General features: G+C 45.0%; 1 protein-coding gene across 1 annotated transcript in view; it reads right to left on the bottom strand.

The window, feature by feature from the left end:
- Positions 1-10,355: 10,355 nt before the first annotated feature.
- PAFAH2 (platelet activating factor acetylhydrolase 2) overlaps positions 10,356-17,091 on the bottom strand; it is a 66,353-nt gene continuing 59,617 nt past the window's right edge. The window contains exon 12 of the mRNA XM_058718551.1: positions 10,356-10,520. Within this exon, the coding sequence (XP_058574534.1) occupies positions 10,371-10,520 (150 nt within the window). The 3' untranslated portion in view covers positions 10,356-10,370. The remainder of the gene's footprint in view (positions 10,521-17,091) is intronic.

Below are 17,091 nucleotides of genomic sequence, written 5' to 3'. Positions count from 1 at the left end.
GGGTCCTGGAGCTGGTGACCAGAGAACAGTGGGGGAAAGGCGTGAGGCTCTGGAATTTGATCTCCTTTGCTTAAATGCAGACTCCATCTGTTCAGCCTAGCCTTTTGCCTGATGATAGGGAAGGAAGAGCAAAAGCGGTTCTAGACTACACAGACTGCAGTTAAGTGTTGCTTTTGTTCTTGGAGCACGTGCTCCCCAGTGCAGTGCTGGGCCCTTTTAAAGAATCAAAACAAAAGGGGGAGCCACAAGGTCACGGTTCCTCCTGGCCTGGTTAGATGAGAAGTACAGCAGAGCTACAAAGGAAATTGACCGGAGCTATCTTAGAATGACTGGCCTCCCTCCTCCCACAAAAAGGCCAGAAGGAAAATAAAATGAACATGGTTTCCAGATCCCTCCTCCCGTTCCCCAGACCAAGGCTGTGTCTTTGGGATTCGGGTGGTGGTCATAACACCAACGTGTCTGCTTTGCGATCCTCATTGGGCAGAAGGACACCTTCATTTCATGAATCCATGGGTTCAGTTTTCCCATGCCAAGAAACGAAAATGACTAACTGCTGAAACAACAGCCCTAATTTTGAAAGACTCTCCATGTCCAGCTAGTCCCTAGGGATGTACCAGAGATAAATACAATAGGTGCCTGAGACAAGGAAAACTAGATCATACAGGCAGCAGACACCCCACACAAAGCAAACAATTAGCAATTCGCTGTTGGCTGAAATATGCTTGTTGTGGCATTTTCTCCAACAATCGCCCTTGTGTGGGGTCAGCCTCTCCCCCGCCCCCAATCTAAGTGGTTTTCCCTTAGCATGTGAGCAGGAACAGGAATAATTCAGATTCTAAGCCCTGAAAGGCTTCTCCCTCTCAGACCAAACTTAGCCACAAAACGGCCAGGTGTTTCCATCTGTCAGTTTTCTGAGTGAAATCTCAAAAATCGTTAGAAAGGCTGGAGAGGGGTGGGGATAAGACGGCACTGAAAAGTGACAGATTGGCAGGCAACACAAATAAGCACAGAACCCAAGGCCAAGAGGTCTATTATCCCCCGGAACCAGCCTTTCATGAAGTCTTTGTACTTGAACTGGAGGTTTGCAGAGGAAGGTCCCACCCATTTGATGCATTTTTTCTTTTAATATAAGAAACTGCCATGCAAAAATCTTACGCTTCTGACTATTAATGTTGTGACAGGAAAAAAAAATCTTTCAAAACACAGATTATTTTAAAGCACTTATACTGCTTCCCCCCACCTTTGCTCTCTCCCTAGAGCAGATGTCTATTTCCATGGAAACCACAGCTAGGAACGAAGATGTTAGAACTCATGTAGATTTTTTAATCTTTTGTAACGATGCTACTCAGCTTGTGGGTTTGTTGTTAGATGCCTAGCCCTGCCACCATCTCTGTGGCAAGGATTTCCTGAGCTCCTCACTACAGCTTGAGGACTGAGGGGGCGGGGGTACGGTTGTCCTTTTAATGATCCTGTGAATAAAAAGGTGTTTGTGTGGTGAGATGATCCCTGTTTCTTAGGTGGGGCTGCTTTTCTGAGATCCAGACCACAGCTGTTAATTGTCAACTCCTATGGGTGTGCAAACGTGAGCCCTGAAATAGGAAGGACTTTCAAACCTAAGGAGAGAAAACAGCTTTGCCCCTTCACTTTGGAGAGGGGCAGAAGCTCCTTTCTTGCAAGCTTGCTAAAACTAACTTCAAAAGCCACTCCCTCCTGAAGCGGTAGCAAGGAGTTAATGTTCGCATCTTGGAGCTGTCTGTCTTTGCCCATGAGAATTATTTTTGCCTCTGCTCAGATGGTTCGGTCGGATTGCTGGGGAGCTAGCTGGCTGTGACTATGGATTAGCAGAAAGTGAAGTTGAGATATGGCAGCCATCCAGCTTATTTGATCTGCGTAGACAGCTAAAGGAGAGCACTTCAGGCTTCAAAGTCTAGATGGGATGTCTACACGGATCAAATGAGCCGGGCCGTTGTCAGATCTCCTCTGTTCTTACACAGCACCGCAGCCTTTGTTCATTGTTGGTTCTGAGGCTACAGAGGTGGCCTCTCACTTGGGCGCCGCCGGGTTCCAGCGCTGCTTACAGGGCCTGTCCTTGGCAAAAGGGCATCGTGGGAGAGGTTTTCTCCTTGTCCCCAGCTTCTCTGTTCCTTTTGTCCCCTTATCCTTAGGCACTGTGCTCTAACACTCCCTCCCCTGTTCAAGCCCTGCCTGTGAATCTGCCATTTGACATGCCTGTCTCCCTCATTAGACTATCAAGTCCAAGAGGGCAGGGTTGTGCCTTTGTCTTGTCATCCCTTGTGCCCAGAACTGGGCCTGGCCCAGGATGCTGGGATCTGGATGCTCACTGTTGGCTTTAGGCAAGAACAGCCTCTGTCATCTTTACCTTCCTCTTCTGTAATGCTAGACACCTGTACCATATAGGAGTGGTGAGGACTGAGTGAAATAAAGTACGTGAAGGCATGTAGCATGATGCCTGGCACATGTTAAGTGTTAATGCTAGAGAAATTTCTTGATTACTATAGGTTATGGAATGAGTGAATGAATGGATGAATGAATGAATTCCCACCCTTTGGCGGGAATCAGTTACTGGGTTAACTCTTCCTATGCGGTGTTTTAAAAAATTCAATTAATTTCACATTTTGGACAACCCATACATGTAGTTTAGAAATTGGGGCGCCTGGGTGGCTCAGTCGGTTAAGCGTCCGACTTCGGCCCAGGTCATGATCTCACGTCCGTGAGTTCGAGCCCCGCGTCGGGCTCTGTGCTGACAGTGCAGAGCCTGGAGCCTGTTTCAGATTCTGTGTCTCCCTGTCTCTCTCTGACCCTCCCGCATTCATGCTCTGTCTCTCTCTGTCTCAAAAATAAATAAACATTAATAAATAAATAAATAAAGTAAAAAAGTCCTCCTCCCTTCTCTGTCCCCATCTGCCAAATTCACCAACCCTCCCCAACCATAACCACTGTTGTCAGTTTTCCATGTATCCTAGAGTCTCTTCAACAAGTTTGTACATGTGTGTTCTTATTCCCCCCTTATAATACAAATGGTAGTCAACCGCAATTGTTCTGCACTTAGCGTTTTTTCACTTGACCATACATACACGTCAGGGATGTTTTCCCTGTTCGTACATCAGGCATTTCCTTGATCTGGGATCCACTGTATGAATGTTCCATAATCTAGGTAACCTGTGCCCTATCCATGGCTTTTAGGTTATTCCCAATTATTTGCTGTTTCAACCACTGCTGTAATGAATACCTTGTATACATGGCATTTTCCACATAGGTGAGCATATCAGGAAGACATATTCCTAGAGTGGTATCACAAGGGCAAAGGGCAAATGCCTTTGTAATTTGGATGTGCCGAATTGCTATCCACGGGAGTCATGCTAGTTCAACACTCACCATTTGGTGTTTTAATTCATTGTCTCCGTTCATTCAAAAATGGTTTGAAAGGCTTTGTCCCTAGAAATTTCAGGCATCAGGGAAAAGGAGGGGGAGGACTAGAAATCCCAAGAAAGACGTGACTGTCAATTCTGTCTATATTAATAACTCCTATAAATACTTGACAAGCAGCAGCTGATCTCAGAACAGCTCTGGTGCATGCGTGGTAGTACTCCTCCCAGTCAGTCTTGTGGTAGAAATGTCTGCAGGTGTCACTGTGAGACTGGAAGCTTTTTGAAGACAGTCTTTTCCTTGGTGGTATCCCACTCCCCTCCCACGATGCTTGACACAATGTCTGGCATGTATCTTACTTAATTAATTCGAAAATGTATTTTTTTTCCCTCTCATTTTTGTATCTCTGAAATTGGTTATGCCTCATGGTCAGTAAATAGCATGTCATAATTACTGATAGCATATTTTCTTAGTGGGACGTAAAATAATGGTGTCCTAAAATCAATGGCATTTTTAAAAATAGGCTCCATACCCAATGTGGGGCTCAAACTCACAACCCCGAGATCAAAAGTCATGTGATCCACCAACTGAGCCAGCCAGGCACCCCATCGGTGGCATTTTTGAGTCCATGAAATATGATAAAGTGTACCCATGTTAAATGTGTGGGTGGAATGACCAAGGTATCACTGCCCCTGCTTGTCTTCTCACTCTGTGTTCTAACCCTTATGGTTTTCCAGTTAGTTAGTGGCTTTGCTAGCCACTTACCCTCCACGCTTCAAACTTCAGTCAGACTCAACTCTTCCCTTTTTCTCACCCAAGCCTCACTATGGAATCTTCCTGTTTTCTAGTTGGATGGAAACTTTAAAATGATAATAGCTACAAGAAGAACAAAGCTGCAGCACTCACGCTGCCTCATTTCATTAACTTACTACAAAGTTACAGGAATCAAAACAGTGTGGTATTGGCATAGAGACAGACATATAGGGTAATGAAATAGAATAGAGAGTCTAGAAATAAACCCTTGCATATACGGTCAAATGACTTTTGACAAGGATGTCAAGACTCATTCAATGGGGAAAGGACAGTCTTTTCAACAAATGGTGCTGGGAAAACTAGATAGCCACATGAAAAAGAATGAAGTTGGACCCTTACCTCACGCCATATACAAAAATCAACTCAAAATGGACCTCAATATAAGATCTCAATATAAGACCTGAAACTATAAAACTCTTAGAAGAAAACACAGGGAAAAAGCTTCGTGACATGGATTTGGCAGTGATTTCTTAGATGTAACACCAAAGGGACAACAACAAAGGAAAAATATTGGACTTCACGAAAATTTAAAATTTTGTGCATCAAAAGAATATCCACAGAGTAAAAAGGCAACCCACAGAACTGGAGGAAATAATTGCAAATTATATATCTCATAAGGCATTCATATCCAGTACAAGAGAGAGCTCCTAGAACTCAACAATGAAAAAACCACCTAATCCAAATATGGGCCAAGGCCTTAAATAGACATTTCTCCAGAGAAGACATACAAATGGCCAATAAGCACATGAAAAGATATTCAGTGTTGCCAATCATTAGGGGAATGCAAATCAAAACCACAAGAAGATACCACCTCATGTCCATTAAACAAAAACAAAACAAAACAAAAAACCCCAGAAAATAACAAGTGTCAGAGAGGATGTGGAAAAACTGGAACCTTGAACACTATTGGTGGGAATGGCAGATGATATGGCCAAAACAGTATGGATGTTCCTCAAAAAACTAAAAATAGAATTTCCATATGATCCAGCAATTCCCCTGCTTGGTATATACCCAAAATAATTGAAAGCAGGGTTTTTTTTTAAAAATTTTTTTTTCCAACGTTTTTTTTATTTATTTTTGGGACAGAGAGAGACAGAGCATGACCGGGGGAGGGGCAGAGAGAGAGGGAGACACAGAATCGGAAACAGGCCCCAGGCTCCGAGCCATCAGCCCAGAGCCCGACGCGGGGCTCGAACTCACGGACCGCGAGATCGTGACCTGGCTGAAGTCGGACGCTGAACCGACTGCGCCACCCAGGCGCCCCGAAAGCAGGGTTTTGAAGGGATATTTGTATACCCATGTTCACAGCAGTGTGATTCATAATAGCTAAAACACGAAAGAAAAACTCGAATGTTCATTTACGGATACACAGATAAGCAAAATGTGGTCTATCCATACAATGGAATATTATTCGGTCTTAAAAAAGAAAAGGAAATTCTGGCACATACTACAACATGCTTGAGCCTTGAGGCTATTAAGCTAAGTGAAACAAACCAGTCACAAAAAGACCAATCCTGTACGAGTCCACCTACATGAGAAGCTCAGAGTAGTCAAAATCATAGAGATATAGAAAGTAGGACGATGGTCCCTGGGGCTTCTAGAGAAGAGGGACTAGGGGGTTAGTGTTTAGTGGGGACAGAGTTTCAGTTTTACAAGATGAAAAGAGTTATGGAGATGGATGAGATAGTGGCTGCACATTCTGGATGTATTTAATATCACTGAATTGAAAACTTAAGAGTGGTTAAAATGGTAAATTTTTACCATCTTTTTAAATGTTACGTGTATTTTCTTACAATAAAAATAATTGGAAAAATGGTGATAGCTTACATATTTCTAGAATGCTTACCATGAGTCAGACACTGGTCTAAACACTCCCCATGTGATAACTCACTTAACCCTTATATCAATCTTATGAAATAGTATTAGCCTAACTATAAAGCTGAGGAAGCAAGGGCGACTAACTGTCCCAGTTTGCCCAGGACTGAGGGTTTTTTTCTGGGATACAGGACTTACTAGTGCTAAAGGTAGAAAAGTCCCAAGCAAACCTGGATGAGTTGGTCACCCTAAAGGAAACTGAGGCACAGAGAGACCATATCTTCCTTAGACCTGTCAAACAGGGTCCTTGTCCTAGGCCTTGTATGTTCAAGGGCCGCACTCTGACCCTCCAGCTGTGCCCCTTCCCACAGGCAAGCAGTCCCCTGGGGCCAAGGATATGAGCCCCTCTGGAGCCTGGGCAACCCTTCTAAATCACACTCTGAGTATCTAGGACTCTAGAATTCCCTTTCCAAATGGCCTTAGGCCACTTTCGGCCCCTCCACCAGCCCCTTCCCTGGTTCATCCTCCCAAGTGCAAACTTCCCTGCCTGAGTGCAGGCAGGACCGGCTACTGTATGGAAGGGGTATGGACAGAACCTGGGCATGAGGGCCAGGAAGAGGAGCTGGGAAAAGGAAGCCAAGGGGGCTGGCTCTGTTACACTCTGACCTGGAACTCCAAGGAATTCAAGAATTCTCAACTCAAACCCTGGCATTCTAGATTATTATGGAGGTATATTTATCAGGGTAAAAGGGTAAAACATACATCAAAAAAGAATTAGTGATAACTCTTAAATACTTACACCTAAGGTATGTGGCCTTCTCTTTTATACTCCTGCCTTGGGTCTGGCAAATGTTAGCACTAGGCCTGCAGAGATTAAATCACGTGTCCACCTAGGCTACCCAGAAGTGCCGAGTCTGTGCAGCCTGGTTCCAAGTCTATGCTTTGAGCTATCACTCTAAACTGTTTTAGCTGGCTAACTCCAGTACTTGACAGACTGAGGAGAAAGGGCCCCAGGACGTTAGACGTTGGCCCAAGGTGACACAGCTAATTCATGTCACCACAGGAATTTGAATCTGGTGTTTTCAGTGATGCTGCAGGTAACTGTTCAGTTACTACTTGTGTGAGCTTGGGCGGATGACTTCTCCCTTTTTAGGCCCGTGTCTCATCATCTGTGAAATCGGGAGAATGCCCCAACTTCATAGGGTTGTTCTCAGGAACCACCGCCTGAAATGCTAAATGTAAATAAAGTTCCTCACCTTGTGTCGGATGCATAACAAACCCTCAGTAAGTGACGGCTGCAGTTTTAACCATCAAGCACGGCTCCGATCATGCCACTTTTCTGCTTGAAAATATTTGATGAATTAAACTTGGGGGAACATTTGGGCGCCTGGGTGGCTCAGTTGGTTAAGCATCCAACTTTGGCTCAGGTCATGATCTCACGGTTCGTGGGTTCAGGCCCCATGTCGGGCTCTGTGCTGACAGCTCAGAGCCTGGACCCTGCTTTGGACTCTCTGTCTCCCTGTCTCTCTGCCCCTCCCCCACTCATGCTCTGTATCTCTGTCTCTCCAAAACGAATAAATGTTAAAAAACAAAAGCAAAAAACTTTGGGGCACCTCAGAGAAGAAACATAAAAATTCCTGAAATCTAAAAAAAGAATTTTTTTTAAGACTCCCTTAGATTTATAGTCCGAGGGTTATCCTTGGCATGACATTTGAGACCCTCCATGAGGTTACTGCAGTCTAACTCAAGATCAACTAAACTCTGAGACTCTTTGGTTCTTGATGAAGATCTGTCATCTGAAAAAAGGATAGTTAGAGGGTAGCACAATTAAGAAGCATGGAAGGACTTAGCTAATGACAGAATGGACCTCGTAAGAATGAAGGAGATTCTTGCTATGAGAAGTATCCAGATGAAGATTTGTCAGTCAGCTGCCGGGAATGCAAGAAGGATTCTTGCCTAAGGAAGCAGGTGGACTCCCCTCATGCTTTAAGAATCTTCTTTAATGAGATGGGGAAAAGCTGCTGGTGATATTGTGCTAATGGAGTAAACAAAGGCTACCCGACCATGTGTACGATATGAACTCAAGTGGGAGCAAAATAAAATGCACCAAAATTTTTGTTTGGAGGGTAAAATAACAACTGAGTTTAGTTTTCTTCTTTGTACTATTCTGGAATTTCCAAACTTCTTCAAGTGAACATATACTATTATATTTTAAAAACAGAGAAGAATTTTGTCCTCCTTACTGATCTGATGTACTCCCATGTCTCTGAAACCTCTACCCTCCCACTCTCCCCCCTCCAAATCTCCGCTTTACTGGACTATTCTCAGCTCCATGAAAAGTTATACATCTAATATGTTCCAGTGTTTTGCTGACACTAATCCTCAGCCTTGAATCCCTTGGCTTCTGTCCCTATTGAAATTCTCTCCACCTTCAAGGTCTTGATTAATCTCTCTGACTCCCACACACTATGCCTGGTATTGAGTCTATCCATATACATCTTTGTCCTCCTCACTAGAGAACGCGTTCCTTGAGGGCAGGATTATGTATGATTTTTTCTTGGTATCCCTATAGTGCCATGTATAGACACTCAGCAAATATTGAAACTTTGGGCTGAAGTCTTCTTGACCACTAAATAACTGAGTGGCTCGGTCGGTTGAGCGTCCAACTCTTGATTTCAGCTCAGGTCATGACTCCAGGGTTGTGGGATCAACCCCCAGGTAGGGTTCTGTGCTGTCTGTGGAGCCTGCTTAGGATTCTCAATCTCTCTCTCTCTCTCTCTCTCTCTCTCTCTCTCTCTCACCCTCCTGCTCAACTCACTCTCTTTCTCTCTCTCACAAAAATAAAAATAAATAATTTTTAAAAATTTTAAAAATGTTTAAAAAAAACAAAACAACATTTAGGGCTGATTATCAGACGTATAACTGAGAGTATATCCTGAGGTCTAGAGTCTTGCGATTCAAAAAGTACATTAAAAAATATTTTTTTACTTGTTTTTAAGTTTTTACTTTTTTAATTAATTTTTTTAATGTTTATTTATTTTTGAGAGAGAGAGAGAGAGTGTGAGCAGGGGAAGGTTGGAGAGAGAGGGAGACAGAATCTGCAGCAGGCTCCGGGCTCTGAGCTGTCAGCAAAGAGCTGGACACAGGGCTCGAACTCACAAACCGTGAGATCATGACCTGAGCCAAAGGGGGATGCTTAACTGACTGAGTCACCCAGGTGCCCTGATTAAGTTTTTACTTTTTTTTTTTTTAAGTTTATTTTGAGAGAGAGAGAGAGAGAGAGAGAGAGAGAATGCACATGCAAATCCAGGGAAGGTACAGACAGAAAGAGGAAGAGAGAATCCCACACAAGCTCTGTGCTGACAGCTCACATCTCAAGAACCATGAGATCATGACCTGAGCTGAATTCAAGAGTCAGATGCTTAACCGACTGAGCCACCTGGGTGCCCCTAAGCTTTACTTTTGAAATCATTTCAGATTTCCAGAGAGTTGCAAAGAACAAATATACCGAGTTCCCATACACCCTTCAGCCAGCTTGCTCTAACATTGACATCTTACATAATCACAGAACATTTATCCAAACTAAAACATTAACACCGGTACAATACTACCAATTGCGTGGCTAGCTTTAATTGGATTCTCCATTTTCCCATCGGGGTCCTTTTTGTGTTCCAGGATCCAATTCAGGACACCAGTTTGTATGCACAGCATGTCCCCTCAGCCAGTGACATGTCTTTTAATGTGAAGCCTGGGGGGGGGTGGGTATTGCTTTCTATTGTTTCTTCTAACCAACCTTTCCCCAAACAATCAAAAGATGAGCAGGAAAGATGATGTGGGGATGGTGAGCACACTGGCTCTCTGTTGGGCTTTTTGGGGCTTCGGACAAGTAAAGGGACTGTTCCTCCCACATGGGGCCAGGAGGATGGCTTTCATTTCATAAGATCTAGTCTTTTTCTTTTTTCTTAAATTAAAAAAAATTTTTTTAAACGTTTATTCATTTTTGAGAGAGCACGAGCAGAGGAGGGGCTGAGAGAGAGGGAGGCACAGAACTCAAAGCAGGCTCCAGGCTCTGAGCTGTCAGCACAAGAGCCTGACGTGGGGCTCGAACTCACGAGCTGTGAGATCATGACCTGAGCGGAAGTTGGAAGCCTAACCGACTGAGCCACCCAGATCTAGTGTTTTTCTTGAATGGGCATTGGTAGACCTAAAGACAGAGGGGAGTTACTAGTTACTTTTAATTCATTAAATTTCTGGACCATTCCATAGCCCATTTCTCCATGGCCTGGCATGGGAACATGTTCCCGGTTACTTACAAAACTTCCAAGCAGTTGGCATTTATCAGCAGTCTTAGCAATTCAGTGAGAACAGAGGTTACAGCTGTCACAGGAAGTTGAAATCAAGCCTGCTGCAATCACACCCATTGAAAGGCGGGTGAAAGTGAAGACCGAGTAGAATTCCAGCCCGGGACGTGGGGGTGGCTGAGGTGTCAGGAGGAGGGTGGGATGCTGCGCAAGAGAAAATACACAAGGGGAAGACAAGCTGATGCCTTACTGGAGCTCGGCTTGATTTATAGACCTTCACGGGCTTATTGCTAAGCTCTTGCATCGATTAGTAAGTATCAGCACTGCCGGGCTTTGGCCGACCCCACAGCAGCCTCCTCCTCCTTGGTCTTCCTCCTGCCCCTGCCTCAAATCCACTCCCCGCATGGGCACCTGCCAACTCAGGTCCCCGGAGAGTGCAGCCTCCAGCTAATCAGGATGGGTGGGGTCTACTACTTCCCTGGAACCTGCCTTACCAAAGAGCCACAAGCTGGGTGGAGGCTTAAATGGCAGTCTCACAGTTCTGGGACTTAGAAGACTGGAATCAAGGTGATGTCAGGGTTGGCTCCTTCTGAGCTATGGGAGAGAATCTGCCTCTAGAGGAAACAGGGCAACGAAATGCCCAGATGAGAGAGTAAGTCCCGTAGGGCAGTGAACTGCCAGTGTTCCTCCCTGGCTCCAGCCTTCAGGTGAGAGTGGATCCCATGCCTGGGAATGGGCGGGGCAGGAGCACCAGAGCCCCTGAAAACCCTTCAGGGTGGGACCAGGACTTTAGGGATGCTGACCTAGAATCACAAGATCGCAGGGTCTCTGACCTGAGGGATTTGAGGGGTCACACAGTCACTCTTCAACCCCTTCCCTGAATTTTTACAACTAAAACAAACCCCCAAAATTACTCCCATTCCCCATCACCTGGAATTGACCATTGTTTACATTTTGACATATTTGTTTTCAGTGTTTTCTTTATGACTACATCGTTTTAAATTCCTTAGCCAATATATGGATGCACTGTCATTTTTTTTTTTTAAAGGAAAAATTAGAATGTTACAAGGAAAGCTAAAGTTCCCTTTCACCTCCACTGGCTATCCCAGCTCCTTGCCCCTCTCCCCAAAGAAAGCCACTCTTTTGAGCTGGGAGTGTATCTTTTTATTTTTTTTTAATGCATTATATATGTTTGAATATACCACAATTGTGTTTGATATGTTGCAAAATGGTATTATGTTGTATGCATTATTCTGCAACTTTCTGCCTTAATATTTTAGAGCTCTGCCCATGTCCCTGCATATATAGATCCAATGTATTCCTTCCAACTGCAATCTAGTGACTGATTATGAAAATAGACTGTTTTATTTATACTTTCCTTACTGATGGTCATTGAATGGTTTTCAGTGCTTTGTTATTAGATACGATCCTGCAATGGACAGCTTGCCCGAACACACCCCGTGGAAGTATTTCTCTAGCGTAGAAACCAAGAAATAGAATTGTTAGAGCACAGGGTACAAACCCGCTTCCCCACAGCCTCACCAATACTTGACATGGTCTAACTTTATGTTTATAGACGAGAAGACAGGCCTGGGGCTGTATTGCTTTCTTCTGGTCACAGTGCAGGTTACGGTTCAGGGCCAAGACCCGACCCCACACTCCCCCTGATTCCACGGAGTTCAATCTTTTCACCACACAGTATCGTCACTGTCACTTCTCCCCGGAAAATCAAGGAGAGGCTGGTGTAAGGAGGCGGGTGGGGAGGGAATGGCTAAAATTCTCCAGCATGGCGACTGTGCTGTGAGTGGAAATGACTCCAAATCCTCCCAGAAAATGGCTTCACTGTGCGGCACGGATCTGCTCTCCCACGCGGGGAAGTTTCTACCTGCAGCTCCGCACGACGACAGTGATTGGCTCTTCCAGCCCAGACAAGGGTGGGGACAGAAATGGCGTCTCTAGCAGCTGATTTTTCAGTGCAGCAGCCCTGCTCCGGGAGGAGGGGCGGGGGAGGGGGAGGCCAAGCCTCCCGGGACTTGGGCAGGTGCGGAGCCCACGAAGGCAACCCCGCATCCCAGGCTCGCCCAGCAGACCGCGGCACGCGGCACCCAGCACGAGCCCCAGCGACCCCTCCCTGCCACTTGCAGCACCTTGAGGGTGGGCTGGCACTGGCCGGGCCCTGCAGGCAGCGCCTGACTGGCTGGAATGGAGCGAGCGCGCTGCAGAGAACGGCACTGACAAGTCCCAAGGACCTCCCAAGCCATTGAGCACGCAGCCGCGTCCACCGGGGCAGCTCTGAGACGCTGGACCCCCGGAGGCATAGGCAGCCACCGCCTGCCGTTAGCTCGGAGTAAGAAATGCGAGGCTGGGTCAGCACTTCTCACTTCCCGGGCTCCGATCCGGCTGCGGCAGGGACCCCCGTGGAGGATGCACGGACCTCCGAGGTGCACAAGGGCAATCTGGGTGAGGTCCCAGATCCCAGCCCCTCTGAAGAGCTAGTGCTCCCAGAGCTAGTGCTAGTGTGAGGTGTTCCTCCCCAGGGGCCTGTGGCCAGATTTCCCTTTTTCCTCTTCAAGGCAGGAAAGACCAGAGGAAGAATTTGCGGGAAAGAACAAAGCTGGCACCGCCCAGCCTCCTTTGCAGAGCCTGGAAGGCTCCCTCCTCTCACAGTTGGCATTACTTGGAAGACTGGTGTTTTTTCCTTAGCAAACTTTTCTTCTTGGCTACCACGTTGTGAGCCCTTGTCAGATGCCAAGCACTGTGCTGAGTGCATTATCCCATTTCCTCCTCCAGATGACTCTAAGACCTTAGTCTTGGAGATGATAAGCAACTTCCCCAGGACACACATATAGAGTGGGATTAGGAAATTCTCCCAGCTTCTGTGTTTTAAAATTTGATTATACAAATTTTTCCCCCAAGCAAATTAGAATGTTTTTCGTAATAGTCAATTCATAATTGCATGATGCTTTATGGTTTCCTAAAAACTACCACATAAACCCATCTACTTTAAACAAGTTTTAAAAATGAACCATTTGCTCACTCTTGCTAGTCTTTCACAGATCCTTTTGGCAAAAGTGACAATGGAGCACAGACACTGCAAACATCAGCTATTTTTACTCAGTGGGAGGAGGGCGTGGAGGGCTGATGTATGGCTGGCAAGAGAGCAAATAGGTAACACGTTTCTGGAAAGCAGTTTGGCCATTTGGATCAAGAGTCTGAAGAACTGTCCTTGCCCTTTAATGAGGAAATAGGCATCTTCTAAGGAGACAGCACCAGCTGGCGATATATGTCAAATGCACATTTCCAGGGACCCAGCAATTCCACTCAAAGGAATCTATTCTATTGATGGATGTGCTAGCACGTGGTGAAAATGGTGTGTATATGTAAGGACGTTCATTACGGCACAGCTCCCATAGCAAAAGCTGGGAACTAACCTAAAACCATTTCAGTAGAATTAATTGTGGCACATCCATTTAAAGAAATTCTATGCAATATTTTCAGAAAATGAGGCAGTTCTCCTTTTTATATATCGAACAATCGTCAATATTAAATGAAGAGAGAAAAGTATAAAAGTATAGCTCTGATATGCTATTTCTAAATGAAAAAGGAATATATATGTATGTATACATGTGTGTATACACGTGTATGTATAATACGTGTCTGTGTATATGCATATATATATATATATATATATATATATTTTTTTTTTTTTTTTTTTTTTTTTTTCCCCTAAGAAAGATACACAACAAACCAGGCAATTTACCTTCGGGGGAATACCACAGCTGGGGGGACCAAGTAGAATAAAGACTTTTTTTTTCATTGTCTAACTTTTAGTACCTTTGGACCTTTGTCCATGTATGAATATTAGCAATTCAAAATTCCACTTAAAAATAGATTCACTAACATCCTTCCTCTGGACCCAGTAATTTTCCTTTTGGGAATCTAGCTTAAGGAAATCATTGCATTTCAAAGATTTGTACAAAAAGATATTCACTGAAGTGTTACAGTGAAAAATATGTAGGCAACTGAAAAGCCCAACAATAGAGGAAGAGCTAAGAAAATTACAGTATGTACATGTAATGTCCATCATGAAATCATAAAAAAGGATGCTGACAAAAATATGTTACCGACACAGGAGAATGTTTGTAACATTAGGTAAAAAAAATGCCAGATAGAAAATTATCTCTGCAGTATGATCTGATCTGGTCACTGTAACAATAGTAGGACACAGAAACTGATTGGAAGCAAACATGCCAAAAAGCAGGCAATTGTGGCAAATGAGTAGAGGGACTGTGAGTGATGTTTTCTCTCTAGATGGCTTTCTATACTTTTCCACTTTTTTTGCAATGAGCATTCTTGGAGAATTAAAAAAAAACCTTAAAAATAAATCCCCACAGTATTTAGAAAAATTAAAGATATACTAACACATTAACCTAACAATTCTACCTCTAGAAATGAACCCTACATCAATAGGTGCACAAATGCACAAAGCATAATATTAATAACAAAAGATTATAAACAACGCAAGTGTCTATCAGAGGAGACCACTTCATAAGCACAGAACATCCATAATGGATAATATGAAACATGGAAAAATCTACAGGGTAACATGTTATTGTAGCAGGAAAGGCAACTTGCAGAAGGATATGGATGTTATGATTGCATCTTTTTGAAAGGAAGAAAAGCTGAAACTCTGTGTTTGTGCTGTTGGTACATACATGCATGAAGGATGCTAAAGTTTACCAAAAGTTGTCTTTGGGGAAGGGAATATGCTTTGGACTCTACGTTTATCTGTGGCATTTGTGTCTTTTATAAATAGGTGTTCCTGTAAATCACTTGTGTAATTAAAACATAATATAGGGGGGAAGCAATACACATAGAGAAAGCTGTAAAAAATACACAATAAAATCAGCAGTTTTCAGCAGGAGTGACGTATCGGCGCTTGAAGCGATGGGTGATCTTCTCAATTGACTTTATATACTTTATGTACTGATTTTTTCTTTACACCCACACGTGAGCTACCTTCATAATTAAAATAGCAACACTGAAAGCCCTGTCTGATCGGCAGTAGCCCCTGGATTTCTCCAGCTCCGCTGTCCCTGTTCTAGGGCTCTGCTCTCTTAGGTAACCACCCTGGTCACATGCACCGCCCAGGCACTCAAAGCCCCAGACAATACCCTGCTCATTTCTCCTCTTACCTAAGAGGAGGAAACGGAGACGCAGAGACACAACCTTCTGGCAGCTTTGCTGGGAAAGTGGACTCAGGCGACCTGGATCCCAGGCCCCTTCTCTCCCACCTCCAATTTCCAGAGATAACCCATAGGAAGGGAGAGCTGAGGACTGTTTCCACCAGGGCAGGGAGGACAGGGCTTGGAGCCATAAATTAATGATATCAGTGTAGCATCAAATGAGGGAACAATAAACCCCATCATTTGCCGAGTTCCCTCTAGGCTCTGCTTCAAGCTCCTTTCCCAGACAATGGCTGGTCCCATCCCCAGACAGCCTCTGCCAGGTTTTCCAGAAAGACTGTGACAGAGCATGGGGCCAAATTGGCCTCTGGTGGCCAACACTCTGGGCTTCACCTCTAATGACTTATCCCCTCCAAGGAGGGAGGCTTGGAAACCCTCCGGAGCCCAGGAGCTCAGCACTGGAAGATCTGTTTGCTCCAAAAGCTGAGCAGGAGACAAATGGTGCAGCGGGAGGGCACTGGCCTAGAAGCCAGAAAAGCGGCATCTCAGGAGCCAGCACTGCCTTGTCTCCTTTTACGACCGTGGCAACTCACCAGATCCTGTGAGTCTGGGCGCTTCAGGGGCAGACAGGAGCCTCTGTATCTGGGGAAGAAAGGGCGGTGTCGAGCCCCCTCCCCCTCCATGGCTGTCTCAGAATCCTAGATGCTGGTGAGGCTGCTGTTCCCTTTCCCAGCGCAGCTGCTGCCTGTCTGTCTCCATGGCAACCAGGCCAAAAGACTAATTTGCCAGGGTCCAGGCTCTGGAGCTTCCCTTGGAGCAGGGTTTTAACTTGTCTTTCTGCAAGCCAATCTTTTGCCCCTCCCAGGATCCTCTCATGGCAGCATCCCCTAGCCATAGCATGGGAAGGACACTGGGCCAGCCAGAAAAACGACTCCACATGTCCTTTATAAAACCTGTCCCACTTAGAGGAAAGACATACAGCCTCCTGCCCGATGGCCTTATAATCACTGGTGATTCGTGTTTCAGAGACCCCCGTCCCACTCCCTAGCTGCTCTGGGCTGCTAGTGCGGGTCTGTAAGAACAGAGGGCTTAGGGAACAGGTTCGCTGGTAATGAGGTCCCCAATCTTATTCCTTTTCATTCCCTCAGGCTCCTTGCCACTCTCTCCTAGCCTATGGCTGGTCCAGAAGTTCTGCTGTGACCTGTCTGGTTCTCACAAGACTGAAATCTTTTTTTTTTTTTCTTTTTGAAGCAAAATATCTTGATGACCACCTCGCTCAGAAGTTCACGGAGGGTTCGGCAGGTACTCAGCTTTCCAGATCTCTCCCTTGGATATAGTAAAATTTGCCTAACTATATTGGCTTCCCCCAGGGCCATTTAAGATCAAACAGCTATCTTTTTCCATTTGCGCTCTGCTCTGCTGGCCTGCCTGTGAGCTTCCTAGAGGACAGGGATTATACAGCGGTCTCTTCCCAGGATATGGCATATTGCCTGGTATGCAGCAGATGGGTTGACAAACACTTCAATAGCACGGAAGCACCTTTATATACCAACCAAAAAAAATCTGACTCGAGTCAGAAGACCTGGTTC

Source organism: Neofelis nebulosa, chromosome 2 (assembly GCF_028018385.1).
Source record: "Neofelis nebulosa isolate mNeoNeb1 chromosome 2, mNeoNeb1.pri, whole genome shotgun sequence".
Classification (NCBI taxonomy): domain Eukaryota; kingdom Metazoa; phylum Chordata; class Mammalia; order Carnivora; family Felidae; genus Neofelis; species Neofelis nebulosa.
The sequence above is the reverse complement of the archived record's forward strand: the minus strand, read 5'-3'. Positions and strand labels throughout refer to the sequence as shown.